This window comes from Triticum aestivum, chromosome 6B, assembly GCF_018294505.1.
Source record: "Triticum aestivum cultivar Chinese Spring chromosome 6B, IWGSC CS RefSeq v2.1, whole genome shotgun sequence".
Lineage (NCBI taxonomy): Eukaryota > Viridiplantae > Streptophyta > Magnoliopsida > Poales > Poaceae > Triticum > Triticum aestivum.
This window is the reverse complement of record NC_057810.1, coordinates 672,828,752-672,848,013: the sequence shown is the minus strand read 5'-3', so window position 1 is coordinate 672,848,013 and position 19,262 is coordinate 672,828,752. Positions and strand designations below refer to the sequence as shown.

The window sequence follows — 19,262 nt, the reverse complement described above, 5'->3', positions numbered from 1 at the left end:
CATTTGTATTTGTACTCATCACAGGTTTTGTATTGCATTGTTTAAGATTTGAATAATTATTTGTAATGTGGATGATTGTTGTATTGTGTTGAATTTGAATAATTATTTAGTTTGCTTCCGTTTGTTGTATTATGCTGGATTTGATATATTTTGCGGGCTGATGAGATGCGGAGGGCAGCGGTGCAAGAGCAGACACCGCAAGCCGACCCGTATAAAAGCATATTCGGCGAATATACTTTTATACGGGTCCGTTTGGGGGGTCTACATCTGCGGCCGTCCTTGCCGGCCCGCAAAAGCCGTTTTCTGCAAACTGCAAACGCGTTTTGCAGGCCGGCGAGATGCGGGGTCTGCTAGAGTTGCTCTTAGAGGCACAAGAACATGTTCTCAACTGTATACAAGGGCCTTCTGTTGTTTACATTTGAGAATTCTGCAGTCATTCGGATTTCCACTTACCAAGATGGATTGCTTTGTCTTAACTCAATATCCTGATAAATTAGCGTAGTCTTGTTATGCTACAGAATCTAGAAATTTTGAAGCATATGCATGAAGTAAAACCACCAAAATTCTTATTTATTAAGCAGTGTGTCACTTATACTATTCTAGTGTAGTTTTGCTCAATGTTACCGCTTATTTATTGGCCTTCTCGCTAGGTTGAAAGGCTGGAGTCTTTTGCTCACAACTCAAGGTGTGATAATGGCATGTTGTATATAGTATATTGGAGATACAATAGCCTGTTGTAAATTTGTTCCTAATTAGTTATGCTTTATTTATAATTTTATATTGGAGGGATGCAAGAACGGATGTTTGGCTCTCGGCCTCCATGGAGGCGTTTTTTTGAAAATTTCAAAATTCAAACTTTTCGGTTCAAAAAAATCTGAAAATTTTTATGCAAGTAAACAAGGATGTTATGTGTATGTATCTAAAATTTCAGGGTGAAACACATTGAAATGCGACCTGTTCAAAAAAGACAAATTCATGGCTTGGGAGGATGAATAGTCATGTGCTAAAAAGCCTTAGAGTTGTCTTTTTTGCACAGCCCTCATTTCATCGTAATTTGCACTGAAAATTTACACGCATGTGTATTATGCCTCCATGTATGTCTACATTTTTTTTGGGGAATTTTTTGAACGTAGAAAATATGAAATTTGATGAATTTTGAATTTTTCAAAACCGGGCTCCATGGAGCTCGGCCTCCAAAGGCAATATCCGAGGGATGCAAGGACTTTTCAGCCGTGATTTGTCTCCTAACCAAGATATTATTGTTGGAAAGTATGAGAGCGGTCTACTATGCTTAGGCAACTTGCATTGTCATTTTGGACATCCAAAGAAAGCCCTAGAGGTAATATAAGGTATTGGTTTTTCTTGTTTTCTGCTATCAGCGTATCACTCCATTCACCTACTTTTTTCAACACTGCACATTGATTATTCTTCTGTTGGGCTGCTTTCTTCCAGGCATTCACAGAAACAGTGTGTGTTTCTCAAATGGTTAGTTTATTGAACTGATCTCTTTCTCAAATAGAATTCTATCCAACCATTTTGGAAGAAACAATGATGATTCATGCCTTTCATATATATTAGATTTTTTTAGTGATAGCTCAATGTTAATGCAAGGTGTTCTTCAGTTAGCTGCTTAACAGATGTGATATTTGTTTTTTGTTCAGAACAATGATGATTCGTGCCTTGCATATATATTAGGAGCCATTTCTAACCTATTATCAAAGATAGGCATATCAAGCACAGTTGGAATAATTGGTTCTCAATATTCACTTGGAAACAATATTGGACTAGCCATGCCACTGTCCATTCAGCAGCAGTTGCTTGTTCTTTTGAAACGATCGCTTAAGAGAGTTGATATGCTGAAACTTACAAGCTTACTATCCTTTGATCACATCTCTCTTGCGAAATTTGATCTGAAGGTAAGATCTCGATTTGGTATCATTTGCCTTTAAGGTCTTGAAAATACTTAGCCATGCTTAAGTTTCTTTGTTCAGTTTCCTGCTTTTGTATGCTGTCAGGTTGTCCTGGTGCTAGCGTTTAGACATGGCATCACAAATTTTATATACAGTGTAGTTGTGCAGTTATTTTTCTTTGTATAGGCATTAGTTTGATCTTGACCATGCTAGAGGACTTTTAGTTAAGAACATATGATTTGGTTCATCCTTGATCTGTTTTTTCTTCTAACTCTAAACCTTGGCTTGCCAGCATGTCCAAAGGCCGTTGGTGTCCTTTGGTCCTAATAGTTCTACAAAGCTTAGAACTTGTCCCGCAGATGTCTGCAAGGTATGTCACTCTTATAATATCACACCCAGTCGCTCATCCTTGATATATATGATGTATATGTTTGCTTCTAAATTAGTTTTTGTCTTATGTTTTGTTCCAGACATTAAGATTAAGTTCCCACGTGTTGTCTTACTTTGGCACGGATGACTTGTCAACTTCAAATGATAATGGTTGTTTCAGCACTTCCTCGCTTAGGAATTTGTCAGCTACTTCCAGTTCTTGGTGTAGTAGCTCAAAAAAGCCTAGAAGACTTACTGCAAATGACTTTGACAATTTCCACTTTCATGCGCAACCAAGTCCAATACCTACATCAGTATTGCAATTATCTGGCTCAGCATATTTGATGAGGGCCACTGCCTGGGAGCACTATGGAAGGTACTTATCTGTTCTCTGTTAATGTTTATATTGTACAAATGCATTTTCATAGCAGCAATTGCAGGTTGTATATTGATGTTTCCAGCTTGGCACAGTATTGTGGTTGTGTGGGGTAAAGGGAGCGTTAGGTAAGCAATGACCAAGTGTCTTGATTAGGAAGTGCAAATACTTAGGCTGCATGTTGTTGGACTATTCATCAATACTGCTAAATGTTAGATACCTTTAAATACTAGAACACTACTAGAGAAAACCTTATATACAGCATCTTAGCAGTAGGGCTAGACAAAACAGGGCGCTACTGCTACTTAGTAGTAGCGAGTTTAAATAAACCGCGCTACTGCTACTACTTTAGCAGTACTGTGCTCTGCTAAAGAATGTTGCGGCTATACTTGTACTGGGCGCAGATGGCTAGCCCCATTTAACAGTAGCGCGTATGCCTGACCAGTGCTACTGCTACGTCCCTTAGCAGTAGCGCATTTCTCTGAAACGTGCTACTACTTACTTACCTTATCCTAAAGCGGTTCCCTGCACCGGTACCCTCTCACTCACTCTCTCCCTCTCTCACTCGCTCTCGCCCGTGCCGAACCTGTCGTCCGCCGCCGCGGCGCTGCTCCTCGCCGAGGTACTCCCTCCCCCCCTCCTCCTCCGACCGCCCTCCTCCCACCGCCCCTCCCTCCTCCTTCTCCGGCCGCCTCCTCCCTCCTCCTCCTCCGGCCGCCCCCTCCCCCTCCACCCCCACCCCCTACCTCCTCCTCCTTCGGCCGCCCCCTCTCCCTCCACCCCCCGCCTGTTGGCTTTTGATCGTAGATCAAATCACCCAGGAACTCCACGTACTTGCAAAGCTAGAAAGCAAGCTAGCACACAGCCAGCTTGATCGATTCCCAGCAGCCGTAAGTGGCGTCTCGCCGGTATGTACTCACGTACGTACACTACGACGGAACCTAGCGACTTCTCTCGACGGAACACACGCGTAACAAGATGATGGATTGCAACAGGCTCGTCTCGAGCCTGGTTCTTTATTGCCTTTTCTGATCGGTACAAGTTACAGGGGTTATACGTGAGCATATATAGCAGCTAGGACTAGCAATCAGACCTACTCGGTTTGGACTTCTAATCCTACAACTACTACAAGTGCTCATCTGTGTCCGACTAGGACTCAACACCACACGTCGTGGTTACTCCTACATTCACCCCCTAAACACGACGTGGTCGTTAATGCCGACCTGGGTCCCAAATGCGTCTACTACTATTCACTGGCATTATTCTTGACATTACTTTCGCCATACTTCGTAGTATTTCAGGGACTGACTTTACGTTGGTTAGATCATCCATTGCTTGACGACAACTCTTCTCGTTGGTCGCGTCTTCGACCTTCACATGTTCTTCGATGCTTGATAGACTGTCTTTCGGATTCTCGTGGAGACATCTTTTGAATCCGAGCGAGACCAAACTTCGGTCTAACTTTGCGTTCCAAGCTCTTGGCGCTTGCTTCCCGTAAAGTGTCTTCTTGAGCTTGTAAACTTTTTCTTCTTCGCCTTTCTTCTCGTAGCCGAGGGGTTATTCCACGTACACTTCTTCTTTGAGGTCGCCGTTAAGGAAAGCGGATTTCACATCCATATGATGAACCTTCCAATCCTCTTGTGCTGCCAAAGCTAGGAGCACTCTCACCGTCTCGATTCGAGCAACCAGTGCAAACACCTCCTCATAGTCAACTCCTTGATGTTGTACGTAGCCCTTTGCGACGAGTCTTGCCTTGTGCTTCACAATGGCACCCTTCGTGTCCTTCTTCAAATTGTAAACCCACTTCAAACCTATGGCCTTTTGGTTCGGAGGTCGGGTTACCAAAGTCCACGTGCCATTGCTCTCGATCGCCTTCATCTCCTCATCTATGGCGTGCATCCAACTTGAACTTTTGCTCGCCTCTACGAAGTTCGCCGGCTCCTTAACTCCGAGTAAACACAAATCGGAGTACTCGAGTGTAACTGGCTTTGCGTACTTGTAGACTTTCTTGAGGGGCTTGTAGCGACGAGGACCGGAAGAATCCGTCGTGGCTTGCGAACGAGGTGACACAAATTGTGTCGGCGTCGATGCACTTGAGGAACACTGTTGAGTCTCGGGCGTGGTAGATGCCGGATCGTTGGCATCCTCGTTGTCAGCGTAGTCGTCATGATCGGACTATCATCTTGATTGTCATCATCACTATGCGCCTCATTGTGGAGATCTCCGCCAGTGTCGTGCGCGTCGTCGTCGGTGTTGGCACCATGATGATCACTATCATTGTGGTCACCTTGGTTGTGCGTCTTGCCAACCACCTGGACATCCTCCCCTGCATCATCATCAGTTGGAAATTCAACTGTGAATATGTTACTGTTTGGAGCATCGTCGGCTGCTGCGCTCCAATTCCACGCTTGGTTTTCTTCAAACACAACGTCGCGTGAAATCCGTAGATGCTTTGTTCGTGGATCGTAGAAGCGGTATGCCTTGGTGCCGAAACTCCTCTCGTATCTGATGAACACCATCTTGGTGCTACGATCAGCAAGCTTTGAGAGATGCGGCTCCACCGTCTTCACATGCGCCACGCACCAGAACGTCCGTAGATGAGACACATTCGGCTTACGTCCGTAAATTTCTTCATACGGAGTCTTGCCGATCACTGCCTTCGTTGGAGCCCGATTGAGAAGATAGACCGCTGTCGAGACAGCTTCTCCCCAAAAAGTCCCCGGCAAGTTCTTGCTCTTGAGTAAACTTCTCGCCATGTCAACGACGGTTCGATTGCGCCTTTCAACAACCCCATTCTGCTGTGGCGTATAAGGTGCCGTGAGGAACCTCTTTATGCCAATCTTCTCGCGGTACTCGTTGAACTCGTTTGACGTAAACTCTCCGCCGCGATCTGTCCGTAGAGCGCGAACCTTCAGCTTGTGTTCCATCTCCTTTGCAGCCTTTAGCTTCTTGAACGCTTCAAACGCCTCATCTTTAGATCGTAGGAGAACGACCCACATGTATCTCGAGTAGTCATCTACCACAAGGAATAAGTACTTCTTTCCTCCGTGAGTTGCTGGGGTGATAGGGCCACATAGATCACCATGGAGCAGCTCGAGTACATCACTTGCACGATAGGTAGACTGAGCAGGGAACGGCCTGCGGTGCTGTTTTCCAACCAAACACCCGTCACATACTCGATCAACATGGTCGATAAACGGCATCCCAGATACCATCTCCATCTTTGACATCTTCTTCAAGGCGTAGAAGTTAACGTGTCCAAATCTAGCATGCCATAACCACGAATCATCATCACTCCTGGCGAGCTAACACTCCGGTTGAGATTGATCAAGGTTGAGAATATAGAGCCTGTTCCGCGTGCGATTCACATGCGCTAACACGTTTCGGAGGTTGTCGAAGATCGTCATCACTCCGTTCTCAATATCCACCTTGCATCCATTCTCGTCAAGTTTCCCGACAGAGATGATGTTGTTGCGAAGCCGTGGGATGTAGTACACTCCGGTGAGTATGCGATGTTCTCCTGTGAGACCCTCGAAGAGGACAGAGCCTTGCCCGCAAATCTCCACATTTGAACCATCACCGAACTTGACCGAGCCTTGAACATCATATTCTAGCTCGAGGAACTTCTCCTTGCACCCCGTCATGTGGTTACTGGCACCCGTGTCGAGATACCACGACACGTTCTGGCTCCCGGATAACTTTGGTGTTACTTTTTTCTCGTGAAGTAGCACCTTCTGGTTTGGTTTCACAACCATCGTTTGGACGAGATCACAAACTTTGGCCATCAGAAGACCTGGACGTTCGTCTTCCTGCTTTGCCAAATTTGCCTTGATCTCCCGCTTGTTAGGCTCCACGAGATCACAAACTTCGGCCATCAGAAGACCTGGACGTTCGTCTTCCTGCTTCGCCAAATTTGCCTTGATCTCCCTCTTGTTAGGCTCCGGACAATCCTTCGCAAAGTGACCCATCTCGTTGCAGTTATAGCACTTGACCTCGGACATATCCAAGTTCCGTGGCTTCCGCTCTTTAGATCGGTCCGCCTTACCACGACCTTGTGGCTTGCCTTTTCCTTTGCCTTCTTCGGTTTGTCCGCCACGCTTCGCGTTGCTTGAGCCTTGGCCAACGTTGCGCCTTCCTTTGCTACTTGGGGACTCCCAATCTGCGCGCGAGTACATGAGTTGGTCACTACCTTCTCCTTTGCCTTTCCGACAACCACGAGCATTCTCTTCCCATGTCCGCAAGCGTCCGATCGCCTCCGTTATGGTCATGTCGTCGATGTCGTAAAGCTGCTCGAGCGTGCCGATGATGTACGTGAATTTATCAGTCACCGAACTGAAAAACTTTTCCACAATCTCGGTCTCCTCGAGCTTTGCACCAAGCGCGCGGATCTCTCCCACCAATGTAGTCAGACGCATGGCATAGTCATTCACCGATTCAGTTTCCTCCATCTGCAACTTGTGAAATTGGCGCTTCAGCACTTGTGCCCGAGCCTTGGTGACGCGATCTTCTCCGATCCTCATCTCTTTGAGTGCGTTCCACGCCTCTCTTGCTGTCTCGAACTCCGCCAATGTCATCAGCACGGAATCTGGCACAGACTGGGCTATGGCGGCCATGGCACCTTCGTCGCACTCCTTGTCGACGTCGTCGTCCGTGATGGCCTCCCACACTTGAAGGGTTCGGAGAATGATCTTCATCTTCACCACCCACACGCCGTAGTTGGCGTCGGTGAGTATCGGGTACTGGATGGGGATGTTGCGATGCGCCTGTACGTTGGCGCCGCCCGTTCCGCCACCACTTGTTGCTGACTTGCCGCCCTTCTTCACATTGTCGCCTTTCTTGTTCGCCTTGGAACCGCCGTTGCCGGACTTGACCAACTCAGCGTTGCTGTCCGTCATCGTAGATCATAGATCGTCGAGGCTCTAGATACCAATTGTTGGCTTTTGATCGTAGATCAAATCACCCAGGAACTCCACGTACCTGCAAAGCTAGAAAGCAAGCTAGCACACAGCCAGCTTGATCGATTCCCAGCAGCCGTAAGTGGCGTCTCGCCGGTATGTACTCACGTACGTATACTACGACGGAACCTAGCGACTTCTCTCGACGGAACACACGCGTAACAAGATGATGGATTGCAACAGGCTCATCTCGAGCCTGGTTCTTTATTGCCTTTTCTGATCGGTACAAGTTACAGGGATTATACGTGAGCATATATAGCAGCTAGGACTAGCAATCAGACCTACTCGGTTTGGACTTCTAATCCTATAACTACTACAAGTGCTCATCTATGTCCGACTAGGACTCAACACCACACGTCGTGGTTACTCCTACACCGCCCCCTTCCTCCTCCTCCTTCTCCTTCGGCCGCCCCCTCCCCCTCCTCCCCCCGCCCCCTCCCTCCTCCGATCCCACCGGCCTCCTCCCCCTCCTCCTCTCTCCTTCTTCCTCCTCCCTCCATCTCTTTTTTTCTGTTTTTTTACTATTGTATAATGTAGTTTTTTTTACTGTTTTTAGTTAGTGTTTAAAATAATGAGTAAGTAAATTAATAAACTAGTTGAACTAGTTTGGTTTTAGTAAGAACTAGTTGAATTAATAGAACTAATGTATTTTTAGTAAGAAAATTAATATAACTAGTTGAACTAGTTTATTTTTAGAAAGAACCAGTTTATTTCTATTTATAGTAAGTTTATTTTTAATAAGAACTAGTTGAATTAATAGAACTAGTTGAACATGTTACATTTGTTGTTATTTTTTTAGTTTAAGCAATTATTCCCGCATCGACGTCGATTGATGTCGACGATGCCTATCCCGCATCCTCGTCGTCGATACCCGTCGTTCGCTAGGGTTTTAGTTGTATTAGTGATGTTATATGTATGATACTATTCGGGATGTATTAGTGATAACTTATAGGGTTTTTGTTTTTGCAGAAATCAAGGAGCCCCTCCATCATCCCCATCGTCGTCCCCGTCACCGACCCCCTCCGACCTCGAGGTGAGACCAGCCAAATCTCCATGTTAATATTAGACCTATAAGATATGATGTAGATAAAAACATGTATATCTTGTGTTGCTCAAATAGGATATGTGGTTGCCCAAGTGGCCGGTCATGTTTGCAGGTTACACCTCCGAGTGGCCTATGTTTTGGCGGAGTGTTGATTAATTTCCGTTCCGGCAAATTTTAGGTGCTCGATATGTCCTGTTTTAGCAAAGGTCATGCCGGAATTTTCCGTGAATTTTGGCATGACTTGTGCTAGAATATGTAGGAAATATCGAGTGGCCTAGATTTTCTAGAAAGATAATTAAATGATATTTTGGGTTGACTTTAAGACTGTCGAGGCCGAAGAATCCCGACTGTTGTCGTGGGGGTCGTTTCTCCTTCTTCTCTGGGTGCTAGACCTTTGTTATGCACTAGGGGAAGAAGGAGTAACGACCATTATCGACGGTCGCAAATATCAGAGAGGATTCAGTGAGGGAGAGTATCCACCATATATGAGAGGACGAAGAATCCCGACTGTTGTCGTGGGGGTAGCTTCTCCTTCGTTCCCATGTGCTAGACAATTTGGTGCAATGCACTCGGGAACGAAAGGAGGAGATACCATCACCGACGGTCGAATATATACACCACGTGAGCTGAGAGTTTTCAAGAAAAGACTCGACAGACCCATAGTCAACCCGTGATGAATAATAATGATCTAATTTAGTTTTTGTAGTACATATATTTAATTGTACAAGTTTAATCTTTGAATTATGAACATAGGAAATGTCGTCGGACGAAGAAGGTTCCGGGGAGTGCTCCTGGTGCGGCGATAACCAGGGTTTCTGCGACAGGCCTCACCTGGACGACGATCGGCGCTTCAGCATTAAGCTCGAGGAGGCCTTCGATTGTGAAATGGTAGGCTACGATGCTAAGTGTTTTTTTTGTAATTAAGCTCGACTTCTACTACTTCAACGTGTAATTTTCGTCTTTTACAATTCGACTAGCTTATCCCATGCCATGCAAGACGATATGTCTTGGAGAGGATGGGTTTTGAAGATCATGAGAGGAATGAAACAAAGAAAATTAACCTAAGGAGCCATCATGGTATGGATTTTAAGGTAAATCTATACAATTCTAAAAGCGTATCAAATTTTGGTTGCCCGGGTTGGGAAGCACTTTGCAAGATGTATGATTTTCAAGAGGGTATGTTTGTCACCATGGATCTTGGTGATCGTGACATCGACCAAGATAATTTGGACATTTCAGTTCTTGTTGATACGCTTCCAATTCTACCGCTATGTGAGTTCCTCAAACATAGTTATTAAGTAATTTATATTGTTTATTTCAAAATAGTTGATAGCTTATTTCCATTAATAGCTTATTTTCATTCTTCAAAGAGTGTGTGAAAGATGGTAGACAGAACCAACTACACCGATGGCTCTGAGTTAACTTATCGAGAGAAAAATCATATGGTCGCATATTGTACTGACATTGAGAATTACAATGCCTTGTATCGAACTCCTCCAAATTATGGTGAATACGTGCCACTGGTGCACGTATTGAACAACGATAACTTTCATGGAGATTTCTTGGTAAGATTTTTTACTATTACGACATCCATGCATCTTTTGCATACTTCTAAAACTGAACTACATTGCTAACTACGAAGTTATTACTATGTTTTTCAACAGAAAATCCCGATGGATTGTGTGCCTCATTTGATGTATCAGAATGGTCGTCTGGATGTTTTGAACATACAGCTAGGTCGTCCTACGAATCTCACATGTGCATATCGGGTTTCTAAAAACGGTGAACACATGATAATCAAAGAATGGAAGAAATGTATGGACATTCGTAAGGAGGTTCTTGGAAGCAACATTGCGCGAAAGGCAAGAATTGGAGACAGGATAATCTCCATTCTCCATAATGGAGAGTTAGGGGCTATCTTATTTTATGCTATTTTACCCAAAATAATATAGTAGGTCCTAAGAATATGTAGTAGGTCCTATGAGGTACAATATGTTTATGAGAGTTGATGATGATGAGTATTTGTGATTATGTCTAGTGACCAACTTGTATGTGATGTCTCATTGATGAAAACGATGATCATGAGGAGGTGTTATATGACAATGATGTATTATGATGATAAGTTGTTAATGATATGATGATGATGATGATGATGATGATGATGATGATGATATTTATTATATTATTGGGTGAAAGAACCGTGGATTAGTTTCAAGTGGATGTCCATCCACTTGAAACTAGTCCACGGTTCTTTCTCCCACTGATGTAATAACTCATTATGATGTAAAATCATTCTCTAAATTATTGCGGTATGAAAACTTATATAAAGGTGTATGAATATAACCTGAAATAAAAAAAAGAAATACGGAATAATAGTAGTAGCGCGTGCTAGGAGAAGCGCTACTACTAATTACCAGTAGTGCTCGTTTTAGAAAGCGCTGCTACTAAGTCGATATAGCAGTAGCGTTGTCCAGCCCACGCTACTGCTAACCTTTAGCGGTAGCGCCTTACTAGTAGCGCGGTACTCCGTGCTACTGATAGGCTTTAAACACGCGCTACTGCTAGGGTTTTCCCTAGTAGTGGAAAAAGCGAGATATTGGCCCCCAATTTTTGTTACTTGTTCGTTGTGTGTAAGATCTTTTAGAAACTCTTGGTCTTACATGGTGTTAATTCAACAATTGGTCTGCTTTAGCCTCTTGCTACATGAAACATTTGATCGTCTCCTTTGTTGCCAACTTTCAGCTGACGTTTTCTTATATTCCGTTATTGCTTGAAGTTATTGCGTAAGATCTTTCCGAAACTCTTGGTCTTATATAGCTTTAGTTCAACAATTAGTCTGCTTTAGCCTTTTGCTACATGAAACGTTTTATCGTCTCCTTTGTTGCCAACTTTCAGCTGGCGTTTTCTTATATTCCGTTATTGCTTGAAGTTATATTGAATCATATCATGGAATGAAGTCCAATATGGCCTTCTTTTTGCCAATTTGCTATATATATCCTTTCTAGAAACCTGATGCCGATTAACCCTATCCACAGTGATCCGATGGTTTGAATGAATGCTTTGGTCTATGCAACCTGCTTTACTGATGCTGCATGGTAGAACATAATGAAATTCTCGCAATGGTATTTATGTAACACCTACAGCCTTGTGTACATAATTATCTTGCTCCATGTAACCAGTAGCTTTTAGTCATCTTGGTGCTTTACTAATCTGGATATGTGATAGTATTGTATTTTCTTCTACAGTTCATCAGGGTTGTCACTAGCATATGCCAAGCTAATTCAACAATTAGCAGTCTTTAAAGGATATTCAGGTTAGTTACTTGTATAGTTGTATATGACCAATATATATGTGCTACAACCTGAGATATGCAAGTTTGCATAGTTTTTTATGGCATGATAGCATCTGATTATTCTGCAGTGGCATTCTGTGCTCTCAAGCTTGCCGAAAATAAGTTCCCATCCTCAACGAATTCACAGATCAACCTTCTCAAAATGCAATTGCTACATGAGCGTGCCCTGCATCGGTACAAAGCTATTTCTTCACTTCTTTTATCAACTGCACTGTGCGTCCACAATTTGCTTTGTTATTATTTGGTATAAAATTGATCTATGTAGAGGACACTTGAGAATTGCGCAACAAATCTGCGATGAATTTGGGGTGCTCTCATCTTCTGTCAGTGGAGTTGACATTGAGCCAAAGACTGAAGCTAGTCTACGGCGTGCCTTCTCGTTACTCGCTGCAAAACAGTTTAGCCAGGTTCTGAATTTACCTGCTTACTGGTTTTAACCAAGAAGCATCCGAACATCCCCCCTCTCTCGCTCTCTCTCTTGCCTTCTTTCGTCTGGCTTGTTCAGAGCATTTCAACCATGTTGGTCTAAATATTCATGGAAAAAGTTCTGTTCCCCTAATACTTGAATTTCCTTTATGCAGGCAGTAGCAGTGGTGAATTCTCTTTTCACTACATGCTACAAGTACAACACGCAACTAGAGAATGCAACTGTTCTTTTATTACTTGCGGAAATACATAGAGTAAGATAAATCATTTTTGTTGAGACTGGAACCTAATGAATATTGAAATGTCATGCAGAGAGAACTAATATTTTCCCTCCCTGTCTCACAGAAGTCCGATAACGGAGTCCTTGGGCTCCCTTACGCATTAGCCAGCCAATCGTTCTACAAATCATTTAATTTGGATCTGCTTGAAGCTTCAGCCACACTTACTCTCGCTGAACTGTGGCTAGCTCTTGGACCAAGCCATGTGAAGAGGGCCTTAGGTCTTGTTTATCAAAGCCTTCCTATGATTCTCGGCCATGGCAGTCTTGAGTTGCGTGCTCGATCTCAGATAGTCTTAGCAAAATGTCATTTAACTGATCCAGAATTTTCAGGTATGAACCGGATGGTGGTTTCCTATCCTGTGTTCTTAGTTTACACTCCATTGTTTGATCGACCTTTCGTTATTATGACAGTCTCTGGAGATGCTCGTGCTGTTTTGAACCCATTAAATCAAGCGGCTGAAAACGTGCAGGTTTTAGAGGTGAGCTGATGGTTCCATCTCAAACATTCTTCCTGAACCATGAGAAATTACTGGGATCGAGTTCAGAATGCATGAAAAAGGACCTAACATCTCCACACAAACGAAAATCTATTGTGATATGCAATACCACAAGATGATGGTAGAGGTGTATTATCTCAAGGCAATGACATATGACCACCTGGGCAAGGAAGGCAAGAGGGAGGAAGTTGCAGCTTGTTTCAAGGAGCACGTTACTGCCCTTGAGAACCCGTGCAACAAGGACGATTCACTTGCTTACTCACAGTTAATTCACAGACTCCTCTGAAAGTTGTGATGGACAAGAAACAGAATGTAACTCCAGTTTCTGTTTGAAGTGCTCTGCTGTTTTTGCTTTCTTTATGTTGTGTGCGATTGGCAGCACCTCTAATAGATACGGGACACACTATATTTCCATGTTGAGATACTGAGCCAAACTGGTTTCGACTCGTATCGTTTTCATGCAAGCGAATCTTATTCTCCGACATGCTTCTCGTCCTTACATTTGTGGAGTTCGCTGTGGTGCTACGAGATCATCCTCTCTCCAATGCAGACCAACTAGGCAATCTTGTTTTAGAATCTTAATTGACCTGCTGAGCCGATGAGGTGTTATTTCAGTGTTGTAATGGAGCTGCGGGCTAAAAGTACAGTGTACCCTTAATGCCAGCCATGGCCGCCATATGACAAACATTGTTGAGATATCTATAACCATGCCTCCCTCCCTCGTAATATCTTTCAGTGGCATCATGAACAAACTCAACAATATAACCATCACTCAAAGCATTCTTTTCATGATCCTCATATATTTGTGTGTATACATGTGTCTAATATTTTAACATTGGTTTTGTATAGGTAAATATGTTCATATAAACTTCTAGAGTATAAATTGAACATTGGTATCACAACTTTGGTTTAGTGATAAGTTGACAACATGTGTATGTTTTATTTGGAATTTAAATACGTCACTTATAATAATAACTGTGTAACATAAAAAAACAATGTGAATTTTATTTTCATGTACATACAGTTTGATTATTGATATGCTATATACAAGAGTTGTTCCTAGTCTCTCACAACCAAATTAAACTCACAGTCACAACCAGATTGGTTTTTTATATACTTTAAAGAAAAGTTGAACTGACACTGTTCGGTCGGGCAATAAAGCTGATGGTATAAAATATTTCAAGGTCAAATGATTGAAAGAAATTGTGAGTTCGCCATCAAACCTCACACTTTCAGGTAGTATGAAAAATTAACCTTCTCATTTATATTTAGCATATCTTTTGGTGGCAATAAATTAATCATGTTAACACTTTCCGTATCAAACCTGGAACTTGTGAAGATTTTCCTATGCATCAAACACATCACATCATTTATATGGCATTAACACTTTATATTTCATACAAAAGAGAAGGATGATCATATCTTAGGGAAATTAATGACATATTTTCCAACACAAATTATCATAGTGCAATTAATGCTATAATTTTCTATAGGTGATATAGCTTAATGCAATTGATATATGATATCTTTTGTACGCGTACAATGAACTAATTCCTTATCATATATCTTATAATTATTTGCAACATTAAATGTGCGGTACGCTCAGATGCATATAAATATGGTGGTATAGGAATTTCAAAGCTAACAATTCCAGGTTTTAACAATGAAAGGAACACAAGCCATTAGTGTGACTCTTCTCATGTCATTTCTTGTTCTAGCGACTAGAGGAAAAGATGTGAGCTATAGAATGCAAGAGGAAGACAGTACTCAGATTCTCACTTATCAAGGAGTTAATAAAACCATTCAGGTATGACTAATTAACCTTCTCATATATATTTAGCACATATTTTGGTGACTAACAAGCAAAGGAAACCTCAAAATAGATGGAAGACGGAGACGTCTATGACTGCATCGATGTGTATAAGCAACCGGCATTTAACCACCCATTGTTGAAAGACCATAAAATCCAGGTAAAGACCATAGAATTGCTCAATATATTGTCAGTTCATAACTAAGTCCACAAATGTTGCTTTCGTGTGTTCTACTCCCTTCTTGTTTCAGCGATCTTTCTGGATATGCTTTTTCACATTACAAAATTTGTACTATTGAAAGTGAACTAAAGTAACAACCTTTTCACATAGTATAAGCTATGTCAATGATGAATAAAACTACAACATGTTTTGTGTGTATTGTCTGATGCATTTATAATATTTTGTAACATGGTGGTTGATTTTATTTTCAAACAGATGAAACCAAGGTCTTTCCCTGTTTGGAAGGATACCCAAACATTTCCTTCGGATTCTTTTTCACAAGTGCAACCATCTATCATCAAGTGCCCAACAGGAACAATTCCAATACTGCGTAGTAATGCAAGTAGCACCATAGCAACACACAATATTGATGGGCTAAAAAATGATATGCAATGGGAGGTGAGTTTTTGTACAAGTTACAAAATGAATTTGTTATCATAGTTTGATGGGATTTTTTGATAGGGTTGATTATGCCAATTGACGTATAATTGTTGCATTTATGATGCATATCAAATGTACAATGTTGGATTAAAGATGTACCATAGACACTATAAATAATCTGATTAAATTCCAAGAAAGTACTCTAAGAAAAAAATAGTCATATTTGGATGGTAACAGTTAATTTTCCATCGAGGGTCACAATAATGAACTATTTAGATTCATCAAGTTATTATTGACAATGAGTTTTTTTGGCAATTTTATAGTGAATGAAGGGCCTCATACTCTACAACATTTGAGTAGTTTGTTCAGTCAAAGAACATTCGAGTAGTTAGGAATGATTTTTGTGCCTTCAGATTGTTATCTCTACAAAATAAGTTATGTATATTACCTCGCAAAAAAATGTTATGTATGAGCATTATTTCAGTTGTACATGAAGGAATTCCAATTTCATTACCTAGTTTTAGTAACACTCTCTTGGAGAGTTTCATATATACTAGTCCCAAATTCTTAGTTTTTAGCATTAAGTTGTTTTCGTTGATCGTTACTCTTTCCTTCCCAAAATGTGAATGACCACGCATCTTAAGATTGAAGTTGTATCGACAATGTGGCAATATGAAATGAAAGTGATAACATTTAAAATGCATTTGAATATGAATAATGTAATATGATTTATGTGTCACATAACCTAGAACTTCTTGGCTTAATTAGTGGTCCAATTAAACATTCTGATGGGATTGGCGCCTTACATTTTTTATAACGTGAATTACATGTGATATCTCAAGTTTATCTATACATAGTATTCATTCTTCACATTTGCAGATGTTACTTTTATTTCTTGCAGAGGGCGGGACTCAGATACATTGGTGATTTATTTGGGGCGCGTGCTCTAATAAATGTTTGGGAGCCAAAGGTTAATAAAGGTAGCCAGGATTCTAGTGCACTTTGGATAAATATTGAAAATGGAAGAGGACAACACACGGATCGGATGGGCGCTGGTCTTCGGGTATCTCCAACATTGAGTCGTGATGCTTTTGTTAGATTTCATGTTGCTTGGGTAATGCATACTATTATTTGGATACATGCTATTATTGGCTATATATTTGTATGATAAGAAATTAATAATGTATGTTGATAATTTGTTTTTTGTTTTTGGCCTTGGAACAAACTTCACAGTACGATGGCTATTCAAAGAAGTCATGCATTGACTTCAACTGTCCTGGATATGTGCAAGTCCACCACAACGTTGCTCCTGGATCAAGAATTCAACCATCCTCTATCTATGGTGGAGTACAGAAAGTAGTAGACGTTCAAATATTCAAGGTATTATGTCATCCTTAAAATTTGTGATTTCTCAAGCACCTTGTACGAATTAACTAATTATTAGTTTATTTATGGGCATATAATGAACTAATTAATAATGAATTATTATTTTAGGAGCCGACATCAGGCCATTGGTGGGTGAGTGTCAATAAAATACCAATTGGATATTGGCCGGGCGGATTATTCAAATTCATTAGATACAAGGGTGATTTCGCGTTCTGGGGCGGGCAGGTTGAGGGGCCGACTGCCGCATCAAACTCTCCGCAAATGGGTAGCGGGCAATTTGCTTCGGAAGGATTCAGAAAAGCGGCGTTCATGGAAGGCATTGAGATTGCTGATGATAAGGGCTGGTTTGTGACCCCGGATATATCTCGAGTGAAGCATGGGTCGAGCGATCGGTCCAAATACACCGCCGATGGATTTGAAGTTACAAAGGATTTAGGTATGCGTATCTTCTATGGTGGACCAGGGTCCAAGAGGGCCTGATGATAGTAATCTATGTATGGGCTCGACAAGTTAATAAAACAGATTCCATGCAAAGTGGTCTTGCGGCATTATGTATGTTCGTATATCATCGACTTCCGTTGGTGCTGATTTTTGTTTCTTGTTTCTTTTGCCGTGAGGGAGTGCAAATGCAACGCGACGGTAGACGATACAAGTTGAAGCCATGCGCGCGCGCGTATATCCGTCGTCGGTGGTTTGGTCATTAGATTAAAATCGAACGGTCATCCTTCTTTCTTCTCAACAAATCGTACCACTACTTACTTAGTAATAACAAATGACAAACTCGGTCAACTCAATACTCGATGAGACCACCGAAAGACCGGGGCGCGCGTATATCCATCGTCGGCGTCGGTGGTTTGGTTCTACCGGAGCCGCGACTCGTCCTTGTGGTGGGAGACGAGCTTGGCGGTGTCACGCCACCGGGACACCTCGCGCTCCTTCTCCCGCAGCTTCCTCTGCGCGCGCTGCAGCTCCGTCTCCAGCTCCGCGATCCGCTGCTCGTGCCGCGACTGCAGGAGCTCGTGCAGCCTCCGCTCCAGCACCCGCGCCGGCACGCCGCCGTGGCACGGCTTGCTCTCTTCGACCTCCTCGTCAGTATCTCCCTCCTCCTCCTCCTCCTCCTCCTCCTCGTTGTCTTCGTGTTCCTTGCAATCTCTTGCCGCGTCACCGAGGACACCGTCTATGTGGACGCAAGCAAGGGAACCGCTCTCCGATGAGATGTCGCTCTTCGCCTCGGACTGCAAAATCAATGGGAATTCAGTTCAGCACAGCGTCAAATTGGCACAGAGGGTGCACGCCGGCGGCATGAGTGCACGGTACCTCGAGCTGGTGATCTCGCCGCGGTCTCACGCATTCCTCCTCCCGGTCGCCCTCGTCGGAGTCGAGCTGCAGGCGCGTCAGTTCCGCCTCGAGCTCCGCTTCCATCTGATCCATCGCAGCGACAGCATCTCCAACGCCAGCATCGCCGCACGCCGAGGCGGCATCGCGTGAACCACGGAACAACGAGGCGTCCTCGCCGCCGGCGTCAGCAAAGACGATGCGCTCCTTCACGACGCTGGCACCGTCGTCGACATGGCCGCCGTCAGACAAGCCGGAGCGGCCGCTGCCACGCGCCTCCGCCCTGACGTCCAGCACCAGCCGCTCCATCTGGGCGCGCAGCTCCGCCATCCTGCTCAGCTCCGCCGCGCCCCTGGACAGCAGCAGCACCAGGCCGGCGCCCAGCCCGAGGCTCGCGGCCGACACCTCCGGCGCCGCCTTCATCCCTGCGCAAACAATTAAACCACGCCACGCCATTGGCCATAACCATCAAACGCCGATCACAATTAACTCAGCCAGTTTAATCACTCACGTACCCTGCAGTGAACTCCGAGGCGACTCGCGAACCTCTGTTTCTTGCTTGGCCGCCATTACCACCTTAGGCGCGGCCGCCTCCTCCTCTACGGCGTCCTCCTTGGCGGCCGCTCCGGCGCCGCTGGAGCAGTAGCGGGGGATGCGCATGCGGCAGCCGAACCCGCCGCTGCCCCTGCCGAGGATGCGCGACAGCAAGGACCGCGGTGAGCGGCACTCGCGCCGGATCCTGCTGGCGCCGGCAGCGTTGGTGAGGAGGGCGCCGACGGTGGCGGGCGAGGAAGGCGGCGAGGCCGAGAGGCGCGGGGGCAGCGGCAGCGCTTGCGCCGTGCTCGTCTGCATTGCCATTAGCGACCGAGACTCGGACTGGCGCGGCAATGGCAAGGGGATTTGAGGAATGTTGGAGGACT

At 43.8% G+C, this 19,262-nt stretch overlaps 2 protein-coding genes and 1 pseudogene across 2 annotated transcripts; 2 read left to right on the top strand and 1 right to left on the bottom strand.

The window, feature by feature from the left end:
* LOC123139583 (anaphase-promoting complex subunit 5-like) overlaps positions 1–13,496 on the top strand; it is a 48,638-nt pseudogene extending 35,142 nt beyond the window's left edge.
* A 1,377-nt stretch (positions 13,497–14,873) lies between these two features.
* Positions 14,874–17,558, top strand: LOC123134800 (uncharacterized). The gene is made up of 6 exons (XM_044553970.1): positions 14,874–15,017; positions 15,094–15,180; positions 15,457–15,639; positions 16,523–16,735; positions 16,855–17,001; positions 17,116–17,558. The coding sequence occupies exons 1-6, from the start codon at positions 14,874–14,876 to the stop codon at positions 17,485–17,487; spliced, it is 1,146 nt and encodes a 381-aa protein (XP_044409905.1). The 3' UTR covers positions 17,488–17,558.
* Positions 17,559–17,712: 154 nt separating this feature from the next.
* Positions 17,713–19,262, bottom strand: LOC123134799 (protein POLAR LOCALIZATION DURING ASYMMETRIC DIVISION AND REDISTRIBUTION). Its single transcript, XM_044553969.1, has 3 exons — positions 18,858–19,262; positions 18,325–18,767; positions 17,713–18,242 (listed from the first exon to the last, which is right to left on the bottom strand). The coding sequence occupies exons 1-3, from the start codon at positions 19,198–19,200 to the stop codon at positions 17,868–17,870; spliced, it is 1,161 nt and encodes a 386-aa protein (XP_044409904.1). The 5' UTR covers positions 19,201–19,262; the 3' UTR covers positions 17,713–17,867.